Source organism: Lissotriton helveticus, chromosome 7 (assembly GCF_964261635.1).
Source record: "Lissotriton helveticus chromosome 7, aLisHel1.1, whole genome shotgun sequence".
In the NCBI taxonomy this organism is placed as follows: Eukaryota; Metazoa; Chordata; class Amphibia; order Caudata; family Salamandridae; genus Lissotriton; species Lissotriton helveticus.
The window spans coordinates 1063777382-1063795355 of record NC_136068.1 but is presented as its reverse complement, the minus strand read 5'-3'; the positions used below and the strand labels follow the sequence as shown (position 1 = coordinate 1063795355).

Here is a 17974-nt window from a genome sequence, read left to right as displayed (position 1 = left end):
CAGGCGGGGGCATTCTGTATGCGTTTAAGTTTCTTCTGGAGTCTAGCTGTGGTTCTCGCATAGAGGGCATTGCCATAGTCCAGCCTGCTGGTGACAAGGGCCTGGGTGACTGTCCTGGTTCCTGTGGGGACCCATCTGTAAATCTTGAAAAGCATACAGAGGGTGTTGAAGCAGGAGGAGGAGACGGTGTTGACTTGCTGGGTCATTGACAGAGATGGGTCCAGGATGAACCCCAGGTTGCATGCGTGGTTGGTGGGTGTCGGCGCAGCTCCCAACAAGGCCGGCCACCAGGAGTTGTCCGAGGCGGAGGGGGTGAAGCCGAGGATGAGAACCTCTGTCTTGTCCGAGTTCAGTTTCAGGTGACTGCTCTTCATCCATTCGGCGACGGCCTTCATTCCTTCGTGGAAGTTGATTTTGGCGGTGGTGGGGTCTTTGGTGAGGGAGAGGATCAGCTGGGTGTCGTCAGCATATGAGATGATGTTGAGGTTGTGCGATTGGACGATGTTGGCGAGCGGTGTCATGTAGACGTTGAAGAGGGTCAGGCTAAGGGATGATCCTTGGGGTACGCCGCAGGTGATCTTCGTGACTTCGGATCAGAATGGAGGGAGGCGGATTCTCTGGGTTCTGTCGGTGAGGAAGTAGGTGATCCAGTCCAGGGCTTTGTCGTGGATCCCAGCGTCGTGGAGGCGTGTGCGTAGGGTGTGGTTGCAGAAGGTTTCGAAGACGGCCGAGAGGTCTAGGAGGATTAGGGCTACGGTTTTGCCGTTGTCCAGCAGGGTCCGAGTGTCGTCGGTGGCTGTGATGAGGGAGGTTTCGGTGCTGTGGCTGCTGCGGAATTCAGATTGGGATGAGTCCAAGGTGTTGTTCTCTTAGAGGAAGTGGGTCAGTTGTCTGTTGACGATCTTCTCGATGACTTTCGCCGGGAACGGGAGCAGGGAGATGGGCCGGAAGTTCTTGAGGTCCTTTGGGTCTGCCTTGGGTCTTTCACTATGAAGCAAGCCTCTACTGGAATCACTTTCGCCTCAATCTAAAAATTGCGACACACCTGAGAGACATCAAAATAGCCTTCAAACACCATCTCCTTCAATTTGAAAAATCCTCAGAGTGCATCAAGTTCACCCACTGCCCTCTGGTGCAACATTACCAGTATAGCTCCTATAATAATCTTGACATCATTCCATATATTCTTTCCCAAATTGTGCTTTTCTGTAACCATACATCACTAGTTACTTTGTGTTGTTTAACAAATTCTCTGTTAGAAATACCAAGAAGCTTTGTGCCTTGTTTGCCACATGAAATCTTGGAGATCTTAACTCATACTTCTAACAGGAAAAGTGAAAATTAGATTTTTGGAAATATTTGTTACAAATATTGGATTTGCTCAACCAAAAAACGGCTTTAGGTGGGGTGTGTCCAGCCAGTACTCAGCAATTGCAATAATAAACACAAGCATTGACAAAGCCAATAGATCTCTGCTTTACAAGGCAGAGCTATTCATTTGGTCATTCGTTCGTTCTTAAGCTTTATTCGATTAGTAAAAACGAGCCATAAAAGAGTCTTAAGTATTTCAGATAGTTAATTTAAACATTCAATTTCATATTAAAAACTGATTTTTTAAAGCACTAAATAAATTAATACATAAAATCATTTTTCGACCATGATTAAAGACTAGGTAGATATCCAAAAGTTAAAAACGAAATCATCACCCAGATTAATTGATTATGTTTCCCATAACATTCAAAGCGGCTCTAAGGTGGTTAACAGAAGAGAGGAATATGGCTACCCTAAAACAAATTGGTCAGATCACACAGGTACTTAAAAGCCTGCCGATAATAATTATTTCAGCTAAAAAAAGAGTTTGAAGATAAAACTTCCTGGGGCTGAATAAAACCTGCAGAAAAGCATAACATGTTGGGTGGACTGGACAGACCGCTTATCTCATGGGCATTTCTGCGTAAACGTACCCCATCGTTCTTTCCGTGGGAATGCAATTTTGCGATGTAAATGTAAAAGTCGGAACCATGTCAAAAGATACCAATGGTGGGTGTTTTTAATTAGGGTAAGGTAGACTTACATCCAGACCCCCTCATTTAGGTCCACGTAGTGTCCTATCGAGACCTTACTCTTGTTTATGTAGGCCCTTTTTTCTCTGCATTCTTTGAGCACCTACTCCCTTAGGTCTCTTTTGGAATAGGTAACAATATCCTCCGGGAATGCCCAAAGGTCTCGTCTTTCCTGCCCCAGGTCTTATAGGGATTTTTTTAATAAAATGTAGCTATGGGATTCTGTTTGCCTGGTCTACGCCCATAGAATCTCTAGTAATGTCTCTGGTACATTGGGTCTGTGGTTTACTCCATATAGAGTGTCAAAACTTCAATGGTTTGCTTTCTAGGATGTCAGAAAGATAATCAAAGCCTAGCTCATTATGGACAATGGGGTCTGCGGTTGAGAATGGCACCGCCAACAGGCTTTTAAGAACTTATTTGCCTGTTTTTGTAGGGGACCGTTGTCCTCCATTCTTCATATCCTTGCCCCATAAGACACTGTGGCAATGCTTTTTACATTGCAAAGTTTCAACCTCTCCTCAATGGGTTTAATGCCTAACTTGGAAGCAAACCTGCCCAAGGCTTCATTGCTCCTGAACATGTTCAAGGCACTGATTGCTTTGTGCCATTTCCAATCTAGATCAGAGGAGAACTGGATCCCCAGATAACTAAAACATAAGTGTTTTGTAGTTTGTTAACCTTGATGTGAAAAGAGCTTGGTTTGACATGTGGTCAACCACAATTCATGGTAAACGTGTTGGCGACATTTACTTTCATCCCCTTTCCTGTCATATATTCTGTGAGGGTATGGAAGGGGGGGTTTACCCAAGAGAAGTCACTGGGACCTGGGTCATATTAGGTACTGAGAAGGGAGGGGTCCCAGTGGAAGTTAACTAATTACCACAAATTAAATAATAATAATAATGCACTTAGTGGTGGATGGGTATATACGGTATTATAAGGGAGCCAATTATATTTGTTAGAATCAATGGACGCGTTGATTGCAATACACAGTCAATTATAGACAAATTGTGAATGGCTTATCTAAAGTGTACGAGTACATTGACATATTAGCTGGCAAAGCATCAATCGGTGAAAGTGTAAATGAAATGGCGTACCTATCACAGGATGGTAAGGCCATGATATACTGCCACAAAGTTCGAAAAGCTGACGTCAGTACATTCATTTATAATGCTGTTGTTTATCATGCTAGAACATAGATATATATGAGCAGAAATGTCTATTCCACGGTGTACCTGTCCCATGACGGCAAAAACCTGGATGACACATATGCATTGATGTCAGTTCTGAAAAATGGGAAGGCCATATTATCGTGCCAAGGGATATATCAATACATTGAATGCAATACTGTTGTCTAACATACCTGAGCATAGTAATATATGAACAAAAGTGCACCATCCCAGGTGTGCCTGTCCAATAATGATAATTACATATGAAAGTCCAGAGAAAACACAGATATCAGTTAGTAAGAAAATATTTGGCAAAGTGTCAAGGCAGTGTAGCTAGCTGGGAAAATGAACTGTCATGTTCATTGAGACCTGATTGTATTGAATTGAAGAAAAACATCCACTTAAGCTCACGGGTATTTAGACTAGTTGTAATATTAAGTGTGTGCTTATCTAAATTAATCTAACTATGGTTTGATCTAAATGGGTTTAGTAATCTATACTCAAATATTGATATTAATAGGTTGCTAGTCCCAAACCCGTCCTGATGAAGACCCCGCTTCCACTAATTCCTGCACCATCTGTGGGTCGAAACGTCGACAACTGTTCTCTACATTCCAGCTCCCCATTTGAAATTGTTGCATATAATGTACTACGTGGGGCATGTGATTCTTTAAGTGATTACCTTGATTCATGATCATCTGTGCATTTCAATTGATTTATAAATGTGTCAGATTTTTGTCTGATTTTATTGTCACTATTCCCTACCTGCACTATCCTCACCTTATCACTTCTCCCTTACTCCTTGGGCACTATTCAACCGTTTCAAAATGAGTAATGTCGGATACTATATCCTGGTTTTGTCTACACTGTGAATAAAACATTGTAGATTCATTAAATGCATTATTATTATATATTCTGTGAAACAATTAATTAGAGCTTGCAGGCGATTGAGAGAGAGTGCCAATACAGCCGCAACATTGGCATTCAGCAGGATTGGGATTTGATGTATCCCAATGCTGGGAGTATCTACACCTAGGGATTGCAGTGATTTGTCCACCCCGTTGATATAGTGGGAGAAGAGGTAGGGTGCCAGTACGCACCCATGCCTCACCCCCCTCCCAATATCAACGGGTGGAGTTAATTCCACTTTGACTCCTAACTGCATCTTGGCTGTTAGGTTTCTATATAGGTGGGCCAACAATGCAACAATCTCTTTAGGCCCCTCTAACTTATTCATGCACTCCCATAATCCTCCATGGTTCACTAAATCGAAGGCGCAATTATGGTCTAGAAAGCATATATATATAAAGCTCCCTCCTTGGCCTAGCAATACTTACTCATTAGGAGGTTCGGGTTAAGCTCCTGCTCAAGTGTCCCCAAACCTTTCTTTAACATGTATTGGGCTTTCGAAATGACTCTGTTGTCGTCTGCCCACACTTTTAATTTCTCCAACAAGACTCTCCCCAATTGTTTGGCTGAAGAGTCGAGTAGAGAGATCGGTCAATAGCATTTGGTGTTGTCCCTTGATCCTTTTTTGAATATCAGTAAGGTAAACCAAGAGCGGGAAACGTATCTGGCTCCCATTGCATTGAATATCTTCATTAAAAGTGGGGCCCAAAGATCAGGAAATGGCCTTGTAGGTATCCATTGGTACCCCATCGGGCTGGGGGCCTTACCACTGGGGCTATTAGAGATGACCATCAGCATTTCTTCATGGGTAAATTCCAAAACTGATAATACTTCCCCACCCTCCCAATCTAGGGTCCTTCTTCTGGGTTAGGGTATTAAAATATTGCACCAAAATGGCCAGACCATTGATCTGGAGTTATCCGTTTGGCCAATTATTGTTTGCATTGGTATAAGTTAATGGCAAAATATTCACCAGTGCATGTGGGCATCTTGGAATGGGTTTTCAATGAAAGAATTGCGATTCTAAAATGGCCATTAAGGACTCACCTAAATCCCTCTCTAAGTATATGTAATGTATTAGAAACAATAGATCTCCAACAGACAGCTCAAGCAAGCCAAAACCTAACAATTGCATTCCAGTGGTAACCTAACATGATGTCCTTTCATGTGGAGAAGTGTGGCTTAATGGTTAGAGTGGCAGACCCTGATGCAGAGGTCTGGCCTGGGACCAGGGTTCAATTCCCGCCTAGGTGGGTCTTGGGCTCAATTTCCTCGGACCTGATAATTCTCGCCTCGGTGCCTATTCTAATCATGGGTCCCACTCTGCAACTCTGGGCAATAGCTTGCTTAATCTCCACAACTGCCCCAACAGCGCTAGGATGCCTGGCTTCACCTTGGGGGTGCCCAGGAGTGGACATTTCACAGGGAAAAGCCAGGAAGGGTTCCACAGTGGTATGCGTTACACCGCCAGGGCACCCATGGGTATTAGCGCGCTTTACAAGTACAAATTACAATTACATGTATAAGCAAAAGAGTATTAAGGCCCCTTAAGACAATCCTAGTCAAAGGCGCAGTAACTGTTCTCCTTTCACATGCATTACTTAATGTTGTATGTATCCCTTGTCACTAAGAGTATTTATTTTCCCCAGATGTTGCATGTGCTAAATGTTGCTTTTCATGCAAGATTTGAATCTTGTCTACCACATACTGTCAATTGAGTAGCCTCCAGATGCCTATGTGAGTTCAGGGCATGGATGTGTATTCATGACAAGGCACAATTGAATTGGAGTAGAAGCTGCATTCACTGTGAGTTTCTAACGCTGCCTGGCAGTGGGCCATAAAGCTGTTCACCCTACCTGCTCATGGGAGCATACAGAGCGATGGCCACATACATACATGCCAACTGTTTACCATTTTTAAGGGAAATGTGTCAAGAAGGGAAAAAGTGTGTACTTGCGTGTGCGCGTGTGTACATCTGTGTAAGCGGAAGATAAAGTGTGAGACATGCAGATGGAGAGATTTCAAAAGGAGAGAAGTGGGTAGAAAAAGAGTTTAAGTGAGGGAGCGATGGCAGTGGGAGGTGATAGTTTGTGGCTAATTAAAATCACAGCCCTCAACCACCAACATTTGTAGTGTTTAATTGACAATCTCATATTTTAAGAATCCTGTCTTTTCAGAATTGAAACATTATCAATTCTAATTATTCACAACAATATTATTGTTTTTACTCATTTTTGTGATATTGAATAAAATAAAAATCTGTGCTAACTCGCATTGTCATAGCCAAAAGAAGTTACTTATTTTAGATGTATATGTTTGATGTGTGAGGTCAGGTGGCACACTGTTTTAAGTAATGTAGGGCACATGTTTTATTAGACTGCACCCTTAATTACAGAGACTATGCGTCTTCTAAAGCATTTCTAGGTATGTTTATTTGGCCACGTTCCTTTCAGAGGCCCACTCCCTACATTTTTCATCCCACTGCACGCACTGATCAAGTGTAACTGATGACATGGGGACACTTGGCACTAAGTTCTGTACCGCATATACAAACCTAGAATGCAAAATTGAATTAATACATTTGAGAAGACATAATAACTGACCCAAAGCTTTCAGTCTGATATACGTATACTTGTATTGTATTGTAATTGCATTTATATAGCTCTTACTACACCTGCTGAGGCATCAAAGCGCTTTTTCGGCGAGTAGCACGCTACTCCGTAACCCATAAAGGATTAGTGAGGAATTAGTATTGTGAAATATGAAAGTAATTTAAGTGGTGGATATGTTAGGCAGTGTTTTAGATTGAGAATTATAGTAAAGGGATAGACGAGGGGAAAAGGTGTGCATATATAACGTGGCAACAACTGACTATCTCCAAATCAAACTGCAGCGTTCTATGTCTACCTATAGTTTAATCTGTGTTCTCCCGCCCTTTCTACAGAGTCATCCGCTAATGAGTCGGTGCACCTGTTTGACTGGTCTCCAGATCTTGCCTCGTCCCTTAGCCAGTTGTATGACAGTCGCCGGGGCTGCGACTTCCGCATCACTGTGGTGGGGAAAGATAGCGCTTCACAGTCCGAGGAGCTTTGTGCCCACAGCCTCATCCTGTCACTGAACAGCGAGGCAGCGTCCCTCCTCAGGCATGAAGGAAACACTTCGACGGTCCTAGTGGATGAGGAGTGCTTGCCCTACGTGGACTCGTTCATCAGGTAAGAACCATTCCTGTCCTTCAGGATGAAACGCTTCCTCCTTCCACAGACCACATGCCATCTTTTCATGTTAGCCTTTCCACAGTTAAACACAATTTGGCGAAGTTTATGTTAACCAAACTCTTTATGGGACCAAGAGGTAGGGCATAGCCATATTTGACATGTAGAGCATCACCGACTACAAAGAGACAACAAATGCTTTCTGTACGTAAACTAAAGAGAAAGGCTTGGAAGAGTTGATGTGTAGAATCAGACTCAAGTATAAACAAATAGAAGCATCTTATAATTGGCCATTCGGTAAGTTACAAAATTAGTGAAGAAAAGGCCACCTCCTCATCCACTGTAAAAAGGTCATCCAAGGACACGATCAACGCTGCCACAAGAGGGCAATAATGATCAAATATGTGCCCCCCCATTAAACACATTAAACAATCTATCATTTTAGGGCGCTTCATGATGACTTCAAATTTTGTGAGACAAGAAAAAAGAGGTAGATAGAAAAGTTGCAGCTAAGACTTCTTTACTTCTGGGATCATAGTAGTATCCACTGCTGTCATTGTTTAGTACCTGCCTGCTACTTCAGAGCTATCACATGTGAAGGAGCTGTCCTACTTGAATTGCAATGCTCCTCTTACATGGGGAGAGAAGCAATCCTTCACAAGTATGTTTGTTTGTATGTAGATATGTTTTGGAATTTCTAAAACACAAACCTAACTGGTTACCAACAGAGCGCTGCATAGGGCGTAAGCCTCGGAGGGGATGCGTTGGCGAAAGGGGACACATAGAGGAGGTAGAGCCAGTAGAAGGGTTGCGAAGTCAACCCATCTGAGATAAAGTTCCTTGAAGAATTGAGTTTTCAATTTGTTCTGGATTGTTGGAGGGATGGACCTGCTCTGATGTCAGAGGGAATGTTGTCACAGATCCTGAGGGCAGAAACGAGAAGGTTTGTTTTCCTGTTTTCTCCATCCAGCAATGTTTAGTCTCTAATCTGGCAATGTCAAAGACACTAGGGAGTCGCAAATGGCCCGATTCCAAGAATAGGGCAGTTTGCAACTACAAAAAAACTTTTTTTTAATGTACAAAGGTCCAATTCGCGATTAGGTAACCTATTACCAAATCGCAAATTGGGTTTGCGATTCAGTATTAGAAAGGGGCATGTTTAGGGAGTCTCTTCCTAATACCAAATCACAATGGCATGCGTGAATGTTTTGCGACTAAAATGCGGTTGCAAGTCATTCGTATTTTACCACCTACTTCAAGTAGGTGGTAATCCATACGCAAATTGGAATGTTTGCAAAAACATTTTTTTTTTAATGAAAAGAAAACCATTAATTTTTCTTTTTGAAACGCATTCCTTTTTCCTTTAGGGAAAACAGGCTGCATTTAAAAAGACAAAAAAACATTGCTTTATTGAAAAGCAATAACAGACATGGTGTTCTGCTGACTCCAGCAGGCCACCATCCATGTGATTTTTGTGATTCCCAATGGGTCGCAAACCAAGACCTACCTAATGAATATTAATGAGGTAGGTCTATTTGCGACCCACGGGGAATCGTAGACACATTTGTACAAGGATGTTTACAATTACAAAATAGGGAATCACAAAAAGTCTCTATTTGGTCCCCGATATAGCAAACATTTGTCCCAAAGCCTGGTGTTGACCTTCTCATATTATTAAAAAGGTAGACAGAGGCCATGGTGTAGAGGGCCTTGTAATCTTGACGTTTACCTAAGCTTGCAGGGGGAGCCAGTGTAGATTCTTTAGTGATCTTGTTGGATTTCTCAAAGAGCAATTCTGCTGTAGAAAGTTTGCCTTTCAGAGGAGTGAGGATGGTCTCGGGGATGCTTTAGCGGAAAGCTTAGCATCTGTTGAGGTAGGAAAGGACTTGGGCATGAAATGTAATTCTGAATTCTTCTGCTAGGAGAAAATATGTTTTTGTTTCAGGAGAGAGAGCTGGAGCCAGGCTGTTTTGTTTTTCTCAACAATGTGTTCTTTGAGTGAGAGGTTCGAGTAGCGGGTGAATCACAGAGATCTGGCCTGTTTTGTCAGATGTGGCGTGGAGCCCGTTAGGTTTAATGTGAAGAGCCATGATTGAATACGTGAATTTTGGTATTGGTAAAGTGGAGGAATTCAGTCATGGTGGGGTTTAGCATCACATAGTTTGTTGGCACCCAGGTTTGGATGTGTTGGGAGCAGGCTTTTGTGTCTCTGTATGTCGTTTGTTGAGGATATTTTGAGATAGAGTTGATTGTCATTAGCATACCAGTGGATCTTGATGTTGCTGTCTGCGAGGATGACTAATAAATAAAAGTTACAATGATTGGTTACAGGGTGGCAAACAGGGGGACTCTGCAGTTGTAGTGTATTCAGTCTTTGCTTATGAATATCTTAGCTCCTCACAGCTCTCACAGCCAGAACTGCAGACTACTTATAACAAATGAAGCCTCAGTCCACAGTGTTCATAAATGCTGTCATATTTTCACTGTGCCGTTGGGATAAGCTGTCGGAGGCATGGCTAGTCTCTAGGTATCATTGCTGAGGTAGAGCATTGTAAGATTGTGCCAGTAAAGCCCAGCCTAGTTTGCATGATGTAGATCAATGCAGGATGGTTGGCAATGTTGAAAAAGTTCAACAAAACACCTGTAGCTTTTCACGGCAGTGCAAAATTGTCCCCACTGTGGTCAGGGTCAGCCATTGAGCTGGCTCTGCTTGAAAGCAATCCCTAATCCTATCCTACAAGCAAGTCCCATTCCCCTTCACCCTGTCCGTGTATGGCGCCCTGCCATATTACACCATCAGCATTTGCCACACAGCCACCCGTCTTCATTCCAGCAGCCCAGCATTCGGACCACACACTCATCACAATTTCTTAGAACACCAGCTTCCTCCACACAACACTCAGTTCCCACTCCCTCCTTGTTCCCTATGCATCCTTCCAGCCAAACGAGGTCTCCACGCTTTACCTGCAGGACATCCTGCCGCTCGAAAATAACCTACTTGTGCATGCCAGGAAACTTTGTTTTGGTTAATTAGGACAACTTCGCCTGACTGCTCCAAAGCATTTTCCATAAATTCAGCCAACCTAACAAGCTAAATTACAATCTTCACCTCCTATATCCACACAATCAAATGGCAGCATTGCAGCCAATCTCACTAAATTGTGTTTTTCAGCAAAAAATCTGCATCTTTGAAATTTAACGTGCCTATACTTCTCCATTGTCCCTATAGGTATCTCTACACCAGAAGCATTGAAATCACGCTGTCTTCGGTCAAGTGTTTCCACAAAATAGCGTCTAACTACAGAGCGACCAAACTACAGCAGTTCTGTGCCCAGCTCTTCTCTCTTGTCATTCCAGAAGACCCCACGTTCCATGCCCAGCTGGATCTATACAACTACGCCCTCGCTAGTCAAGACCCCCAGCTAGCAGAGCTCTGCCTGCAGTTCCTTGCCTGGAACTGTGAAGCATTCACTGAATCCGAGGCCTGGTTGGATCTCAGCCGGGAGCAGCTCGGAGCACTGCTTGTGAGGTCCGATGTAGTGGTGCGAGATGAGCTCTCCCTGCTTAGAGCACTGGAAAGGTGGAAGGCATTACACCGCCTCGATCAACATCTGATTGAAGAGATTCGCTTCCCCATGATACAACCTGAGGACCTTTTTCGGCTGCAGTTCAATTTGTCATTTTACAGTGATTTTGAGACCCTCTTACAGGGCCAGGTACTAGAAGCTCTAAAGTTCCATACGGTCTCCTTCCAAACCATGGTGCAACACGTGAACCTGACCGAGGCCCCTTTCACACCCAGGATCTATACCTCTCCTGGTTGGACGTTCCAGATGAACAGCAAAGACTACAACTATTACTACGGGGCGTATCAATCATTCCAGACCCCCACTCACCCCAGCTTTCTCTTTAGGTCACAACTTATGTCTTGGAATGCTGGCTTCCATACGAACAGTCAGAGCTGCAGAAACTATGGCTTTAACTGTCCTGAGGGCTCGTTTCCTCTTCTGAGTCTCAATGCCTATCCCACAGACCCCTCCATAAGGTATGAGAATAAAGCTCTCATGCGTTGCCAAGGTGATTTCATTACTGAAGTCCAGGACTTCAAGGACAGACTGGTCGTGGTGCCCAATGGGGAAAATGGCTCCCTCTTCCCCTGTCCCTCCGGCTATTCCCGGTTCGTACTGGTTATCCGTCCTATGTACACAGCCCTACCAGACCCCATTGTATAGGGGCGCCCACTGGGTAGCCTTAAGTTGAATTCCTACTGCTGATGAGATAGAGCCATAACGATGAGTCCCGTTAGTCAATGCGTAATAAAGTGGAGGCGTGAAAAGTCATGCTCCTGATATCAGCCATATACAGGACTAAGGAAATAATGAGCCCTTCTTTAAAAATTAAAGAAGTCTCAGGTATAAATTAATTCTTTTTTTCCCAGGGAAAGAGAGGGAATGATGGGGCTTATGTTTAGTGTGACTAGAGGTGTGCGTGAATAAAGAGTTTCACAGTAAGTTTAATATAGAGGCCTGTGCTAATATAGGACATAGGTACTTGGAACCATTTCCCCAGGACCACAAAATATGGTATGTTCTGTGCCCAAGGGCTTCACTGATGCTAGCGAGATAGGGGGTATGGTGGGTTTTGGGGAAGCGAAGCATGTACATGGTGTGGTCAGTGAGTCATGGAGTTATTTTCAGGGTTTTATTCCATACTGCCTTCTAAATAATGCCTTAGTCTCTATAAGAGTCATAGAGTTGACAATACTCTGTTAGCGGTATCTGAATCGCTATCCCTCTACCAGCCTTCTTTATTGCTATCATAACCTCGGGAAAGTCAAGTTTAAAAATGAAGTAACTTCATTTTGATTTGGAATGAAATAGAAATGCATGTTATGAAAGCTAAAAACCTACGATCAAATCCAGCTTCCTGACTTGACCAAATTGTGCAATCCTAGACAATTGTTTTATTTCACATGTAAGAGCACCTTGAACTATGTGTTTCGGGATATACACTGTACAAAACCTTCAATTGTAGTTCACTATTGGCATTGTTGTCAGGGTGGGAGGAAGCATGAATATACTTCTCAATGCACTGATATAATCTGATGTACTAAAGGCGAAACATTTCTGCATGTTAATGAATAAACATTTTGAATTTTGAAGAGACTGTCATTTTTAGGTCTCCAGTGGCGTTGCAGGGCAGAGCCCCGCTCCTTCTCCGCGAGAGATTTTGTAGGAGAGTGTAGGAGAGTGGGGTCTGCAATCCTATGGTCACCCCAGATTTTTGCTTTTTGCTTCACTGGTTTACGACTTTCCCTGGCTGTGGGCCTGCTAATCAGACCCACAGCCTAGCTGTTCTCTCTCTAAATTGACCACCATGTACTTTAGGTGCATTTACCAATTGGTACTGGGCCACCTTATCAATCCCTGTACAGTATACCTTAGGTATCCAGGGCATAGGTGTACCCAGGGCCTACCAGGGGCTGAAGCATGTATTATGCCACCCCTGGCTGGCCATCTAAAACTGACACAACTGGCTGCATGACAGCTGGGGCAAGGTGGTGGAATCACCCTTTGCTATAGATATAGTATACCTATATCTAACCCTAAAAATGGACACATATCCTCCTATCAGTCACTCCTATGGCAGGCCTTATCAATCCTGAAGGCAGAGTGCTTGGAATTATGCGAGATGGTGCTCTAGCATGAGCTGAGCCTGTCTACAGCTTTCGAAACCAAGTCCTTTAGCTGTTTCCATGATAACACTATACCATATACTCTTAAGTGCATTATCAAACTCGCGGTTAAATGCTAACTCTGGTATAACATTATCAAAACATGTCGAGTAAGGTGTCATACGAATTGGAATACTACCCCCTCGCCAATTCTGGCGACGGGGTAGCATTCCACCCTTCTAGAGGGACACGACATGTATGTAACTGAAAACCCCGGTTAAAGTTAACTCGAGCCTTGGCATCACAAAATTGATGCTGCCACCACAGACACAAGTCTGACCTCCTGCTGCTGGGAGTCCTACCAGCGAGGGAGGCTTGGACAAAGGGTTTCCTGCCTGGGGAGGTGCTAGCACCACCCCAGACAGGATTTTGTGTATTGAGGTAGGGAGGCCTGAAAGGAATGAGACATGCCTGGGGCACACAAGGTGCCCTGTGCATACACCGGTTCAAACCAGTTGCTGGGGCACTCCAGCCCCAGCTCTGGCGGGAAACCGGACAAAGGATAGGGGGTGTAACCACCCCCCTTCCTGGTCCCACCCAGGGGAGGGACCTAGTCAGTAGTGCAGCCCCCTTTAGTAGGATAAAGGTAGGAGCTGGTCCCTTTTCCAAATTAGATTATCCTGAACAATTCTACAAGAAGAAACTCTGGACTTCGACGTTCTGCTCCACAGATGACTGAAGAATCTCCCTTGTGGACAAGGAGTGTCCACCCTGCAACTGCAGGCACCATCAAGCGTCCAGCGGCTTCACTTTGTCGTCTTCCCTCGAGGAGGATCCAGACTTCAGAGCCTGACAAGACCCGGATTCCCAGACCTCTCCGACCTCAACTCACCTCTACAGCAAAGCTGAGACCCGTGGGTGCGACGAGACACGTGGGATCGGCCATCTTGAGCGAACCTGCACTTCGCTTCCAGCACGACTCCTGAGGTAAACTCGACCAAGTGATTTGGGAATTGAGAAGCCCCAGCCCCGAGCAGCCCCTGCACCGAAGATCAGCCCTCCAGCTTCCACGAGATCTGCGTGGGGCCCTTCTGCTTGTTTGCTGCTCGACGCGTTGTCTGGTCACTTGCCGGCTGGCTAGTGGCCTCCTATACGACGAACCTTTGAATTTCCACTGCTGGTCTGGTTGCTCCAGACTGGCCCTTGCTCCCTTCCAAAAGAGGGGCACCCCGGACTCTCCTAGTCCGCACCAGACATCTTTTCCACTCACCGCGTGGGTTGCCTTTGCCAAGGCCTGTTGACTCCAATCCCGGATCCGACACTGCCGACAGCGAGAGCCTGCGTGGGACAGCTCGTGCCTCTATCCTGGTCGTCGAAGGCACCTCCTTGTCCACGTGGCTGCAGAGTCAAGCGTCCACTCTTCACCTGATCGCGACGACAGCACCTGGTTCCTTCCTGGTTCCACACCGGTCACTGGCTAGTGACTTTGAACACTGTCCCCTCTGCTTTCAGGTCTTCTTCTTCACTGATCCACCCTCGGATTGCACCGGACATCTTACTCCTGGTCGCCTCAAGCATCTTTTCTTTCAGGCTCCATTGACTTCAACGCGAGAACCCGACACACTTGGCACCTATGCACCCGCAGCCCGTGGGTGAGGTAACGAGAGCATTTCGGTGCTCAAGGGTAGTTTAACTGTCCTAGTGTCCAGTTCCACAGTCGTTTTTGTCCTAACTAGTCAGGATTGTCCGTACTCACCTTTAACTTGAACTGTACTGTCCATAGACGTTGTTATGCATCTCGCGTGTGAGTTCACACTCTGCACACGCGTTCCGTGGGCCTCCTATTTCTTACCTAGAGTTAGTGTAGCGTGGTCCCATCGATCCTATAGCCTCTGGACAGCTCCATTTCTTCTATCAACTTTCACATTCCACTTACTTAGTATATGTTTTGTCGTGCCCCTAGGGCACCATTGTAATATTGTGCAACTTGTGGTATTTTTCGTAAGAGATTGTCATGTGCTTAGCCCTCTGACCTCATAAAGAGTTCAGAGGTGTTGTTATTAATAAATATACTGTTTATTTTCATAACAACCTGTGTGGTGTCCTTTCATCTGGTATTCAAGGGGTTATATTGTGGTAAAACAGCTGGCTTCACATGCCAAAAGAGTTTAGCCTAAGACTGCTATGTCCATGCTACCATTAGGATAGCTGGTCTATAAGGTTGACTTACAACCAATCACCATAAGGGTTGTTTGGACTGATACAAGGTGATCACTAGAACTAGTGAGCATCATATATCAGGCCAACTTCTCACATTGGTGTGCAGCGGTTGGGATTTGAGCTTGCTGTTGTTTTTACCACATATAATCTTGAAATATCATTTGAAAGATCACATAAGGTACTCTAGGTACATATAACAAGCTTAGAAATACTCTTAGTTCTACTGAACCAGCTGTTGTAGTAGAAAGGGCCTAGCACACCCTGACTACAACTCTTAGCAAGGGATCAGTAGGAAAACCCATAGTTTAGGTAGGTGCATCACTTACACCTCACTAGAAAGCATGTCTACCCATGGAGAGTCTTCAGAGACTCCCCTAGTGGTTAGTGACCCTCCACAGGTCCTTTCCAGATATGTAGCTCTCAGTGTCCAGGAGATGAGACAATTGTGTACCTCCAGGAAATTGAAACAGGGTTCTAACCCTACCACTCCTTTTCTGTTAGGTCTCTTAGAGACATATGATGCTAGATGGGCTGCTAACACAGACCTCTCTAATCCAGATAGGAGCATGCCCCCCTTAGAAGGTACTCCTGGAGATCCAGACCTCCCTGAAACAGAGAATGTAGATGAGGAGGAGGACGAAGAAGAACAATCTGGGGATGAGGCAGACAAAGGTTCTGTGATAGTCAGCAGACTCACAAGGGCCAACTTAGACCTACATAGGGAAGGAACTGGGGGAGCCCCAGTGCTGAACCTAAGCAGGCCTAACTATGGAGTTAGAAGAGATAGATCTCATTCTAGGGACTCCAGTAGATCTGTGCACTCTCGTGCCTCTCATGCATCTGCTCAAAGGAGGATGACTGCCCCTCAGAGGAGAGAGCATGAGGCAAAGATGAAGGAGGCTAATCTGAGGATCCAAAGGGAAGAACTTGCCCTGGCCAAGAGAAGCTTGCCTTTGCTAGAGAGCAACAGTTGAGTGGGGTAGTCCCCACTGGTGGCAGCAATATCCATAGGGATAGAGAAAGGGGTTTTGATACTAGAAACCTGAGTAAAATAGTGCCCTCCTATAAGACAGGAGATGATATCCACAAGTGGATAATTGCTTTGGAGAGAATCTGCAAAGTACAGCAGGTACCCCAGAGTCAGCTATATTGTGGCTCTCCTTTGAAGTTAAAGGTAGAGATAAGCTCCTCACTGTTAGAGATGAGGATGCTAATGATTACCAAGTCTTGAAAAATGCACTGATTGATGGGTTTGGCTTAACCACTGAACATGTTCAGAGACACCCAGAAAACTCAGGCTCAAGATTGGACTGACTTTGTTGATTGTGCCACTAAGGCTTTGGAAGGCTGGTTACTGGGAAGTAAAGTTACTAATTACACAGGATTGTATAATCTAATTATGAGAGAGCAAATCTTAAATTATTGTCAGAACCAGTTGTTGCATCAGCACTTGATTGACTCAGATCTGACCTCTCCCCAAGAATTGGGAAAGAAGGCAGACAGATGGGTCAGGACAAGGGTCAAGCAGCAGAACCAGAACCAGGGTGGTGGCCAGCAGAAAGCAGACCAAAAGGGTAATGAGAATACGCAAAATGACCAGAAGTCTTCAACAGGGCCCCAACAACCTAAGGAGGGTGGGTCCCAAAATTCCCAAAAGAAGAAGAATGATGGTCCTAAGAAACCATGGTGCCAATACTGTAAAAGTAAGACTCACTGGTTTAGTGAGTGCACGAAGAAAGGCCAAACTCCTACCACTACTGTCCCTAAGACACCTGCACCCCCTAGTACAGTTAGTAGTGGTAGTGTACCTCCCAAGGCTATAGTTGGGTTAACCCTGGGAACTGAGGTGGGTTCTGACTTAGTCAGGATTCCTACTCAGGCAGTTCTTGTCTGTACTGGGGACATGGATATGACCCCTACTGTAAGTCCTAGTACTCTGGGCAAATACAGACAAACGCCTTTAATCAATGGAAAGATGGCTCAGGCCTACAGAGACACATGTGCCAGTGTCACAACGGTGTTGGATCTAGCCCTGATCTCTTGACTGGGTGAGAGTTTTCTGCTTAATTCAGAGACTCTGTCCATCACCACCCCTTGTTGTTAATTATTTTGTCCACCCTAAGCGTGGAAGGGTATGCTCAGACATGAGTCCCTTGCTCACTGCACCATCAGGATTCAAGCAAGCCGGGCCGAAGAGGCTGAAATGCCAGAAACCGGTCCCCGGTAGCTTGTTTCCTTTCCAGTGTAAGAATTGGCTTTGTAGTTTGGTTTGCCCTGTTCCCATCATGCACTGGGACAGGAACAGACTAATTTGCATACAGCCAGGTTCTGAAACTGGGATGATGCAGTGAGCTAAAAAACGGTGTTGGATCTAGCCCTGATCTCTTGACTGGGTGAGAGTTTTCTGCTTAATTCAGAGACTCTGTCCATCACCACCCCTTGTTGTTAATTATTTTGTCCACCCTAAGCGTGGAAGGGTATGCTCAGACATGAGTCCCTTGCTCACTGCACCATCAGGATTCAAGCAAGCCGGGCCGAAGAGGCTGAAATGCCAGAAACCGGTCCCCGGTAGCTTGTTTCCTTTCCAGTGTAAGAATTGGCTTTGTAGTTTGGTTTGCCCTGTTCCCATCATGCACTGGGACAGGAACAGACTAATTTGCATACAGCCAGGTTCTGAAACTGGGATGATGCAGTGAGCTAAAAAACGGTGTTGGATCTAGCCCT

The 17974-nt window shown here is 44.9% G+C and overlaps 1 protein-coding gene across 1 annotated transcript in view; it reads left to right on the top strand.

Moving 5' to 3' along the window:
* The window catches only part of LOC144769776 (galectin-3-binding protein-like), a 39079-nt gene extending 26565 nt beyond the window's left edge, over positions 1 to 12514 (top strand). The window contains exons 3-4 of the mRNA XM_078653959.1: positions 7089 to 7356; positions 10586 to 12514. Coding sequence (XP_078510085.1) covers positions 7089 to 7356; positions 10586 to 11588 — 1271 coding nt within the window. The 3' untranslated portion in view covers positions 11589 to 12514. The remainder of the gene's footprint in view (positions 1 to 7088; positions 7357 to 10585) is intronic.
* The last annotated feature ends 5460 nt before the right edge of the window (positions 12515 to 17974 follow it).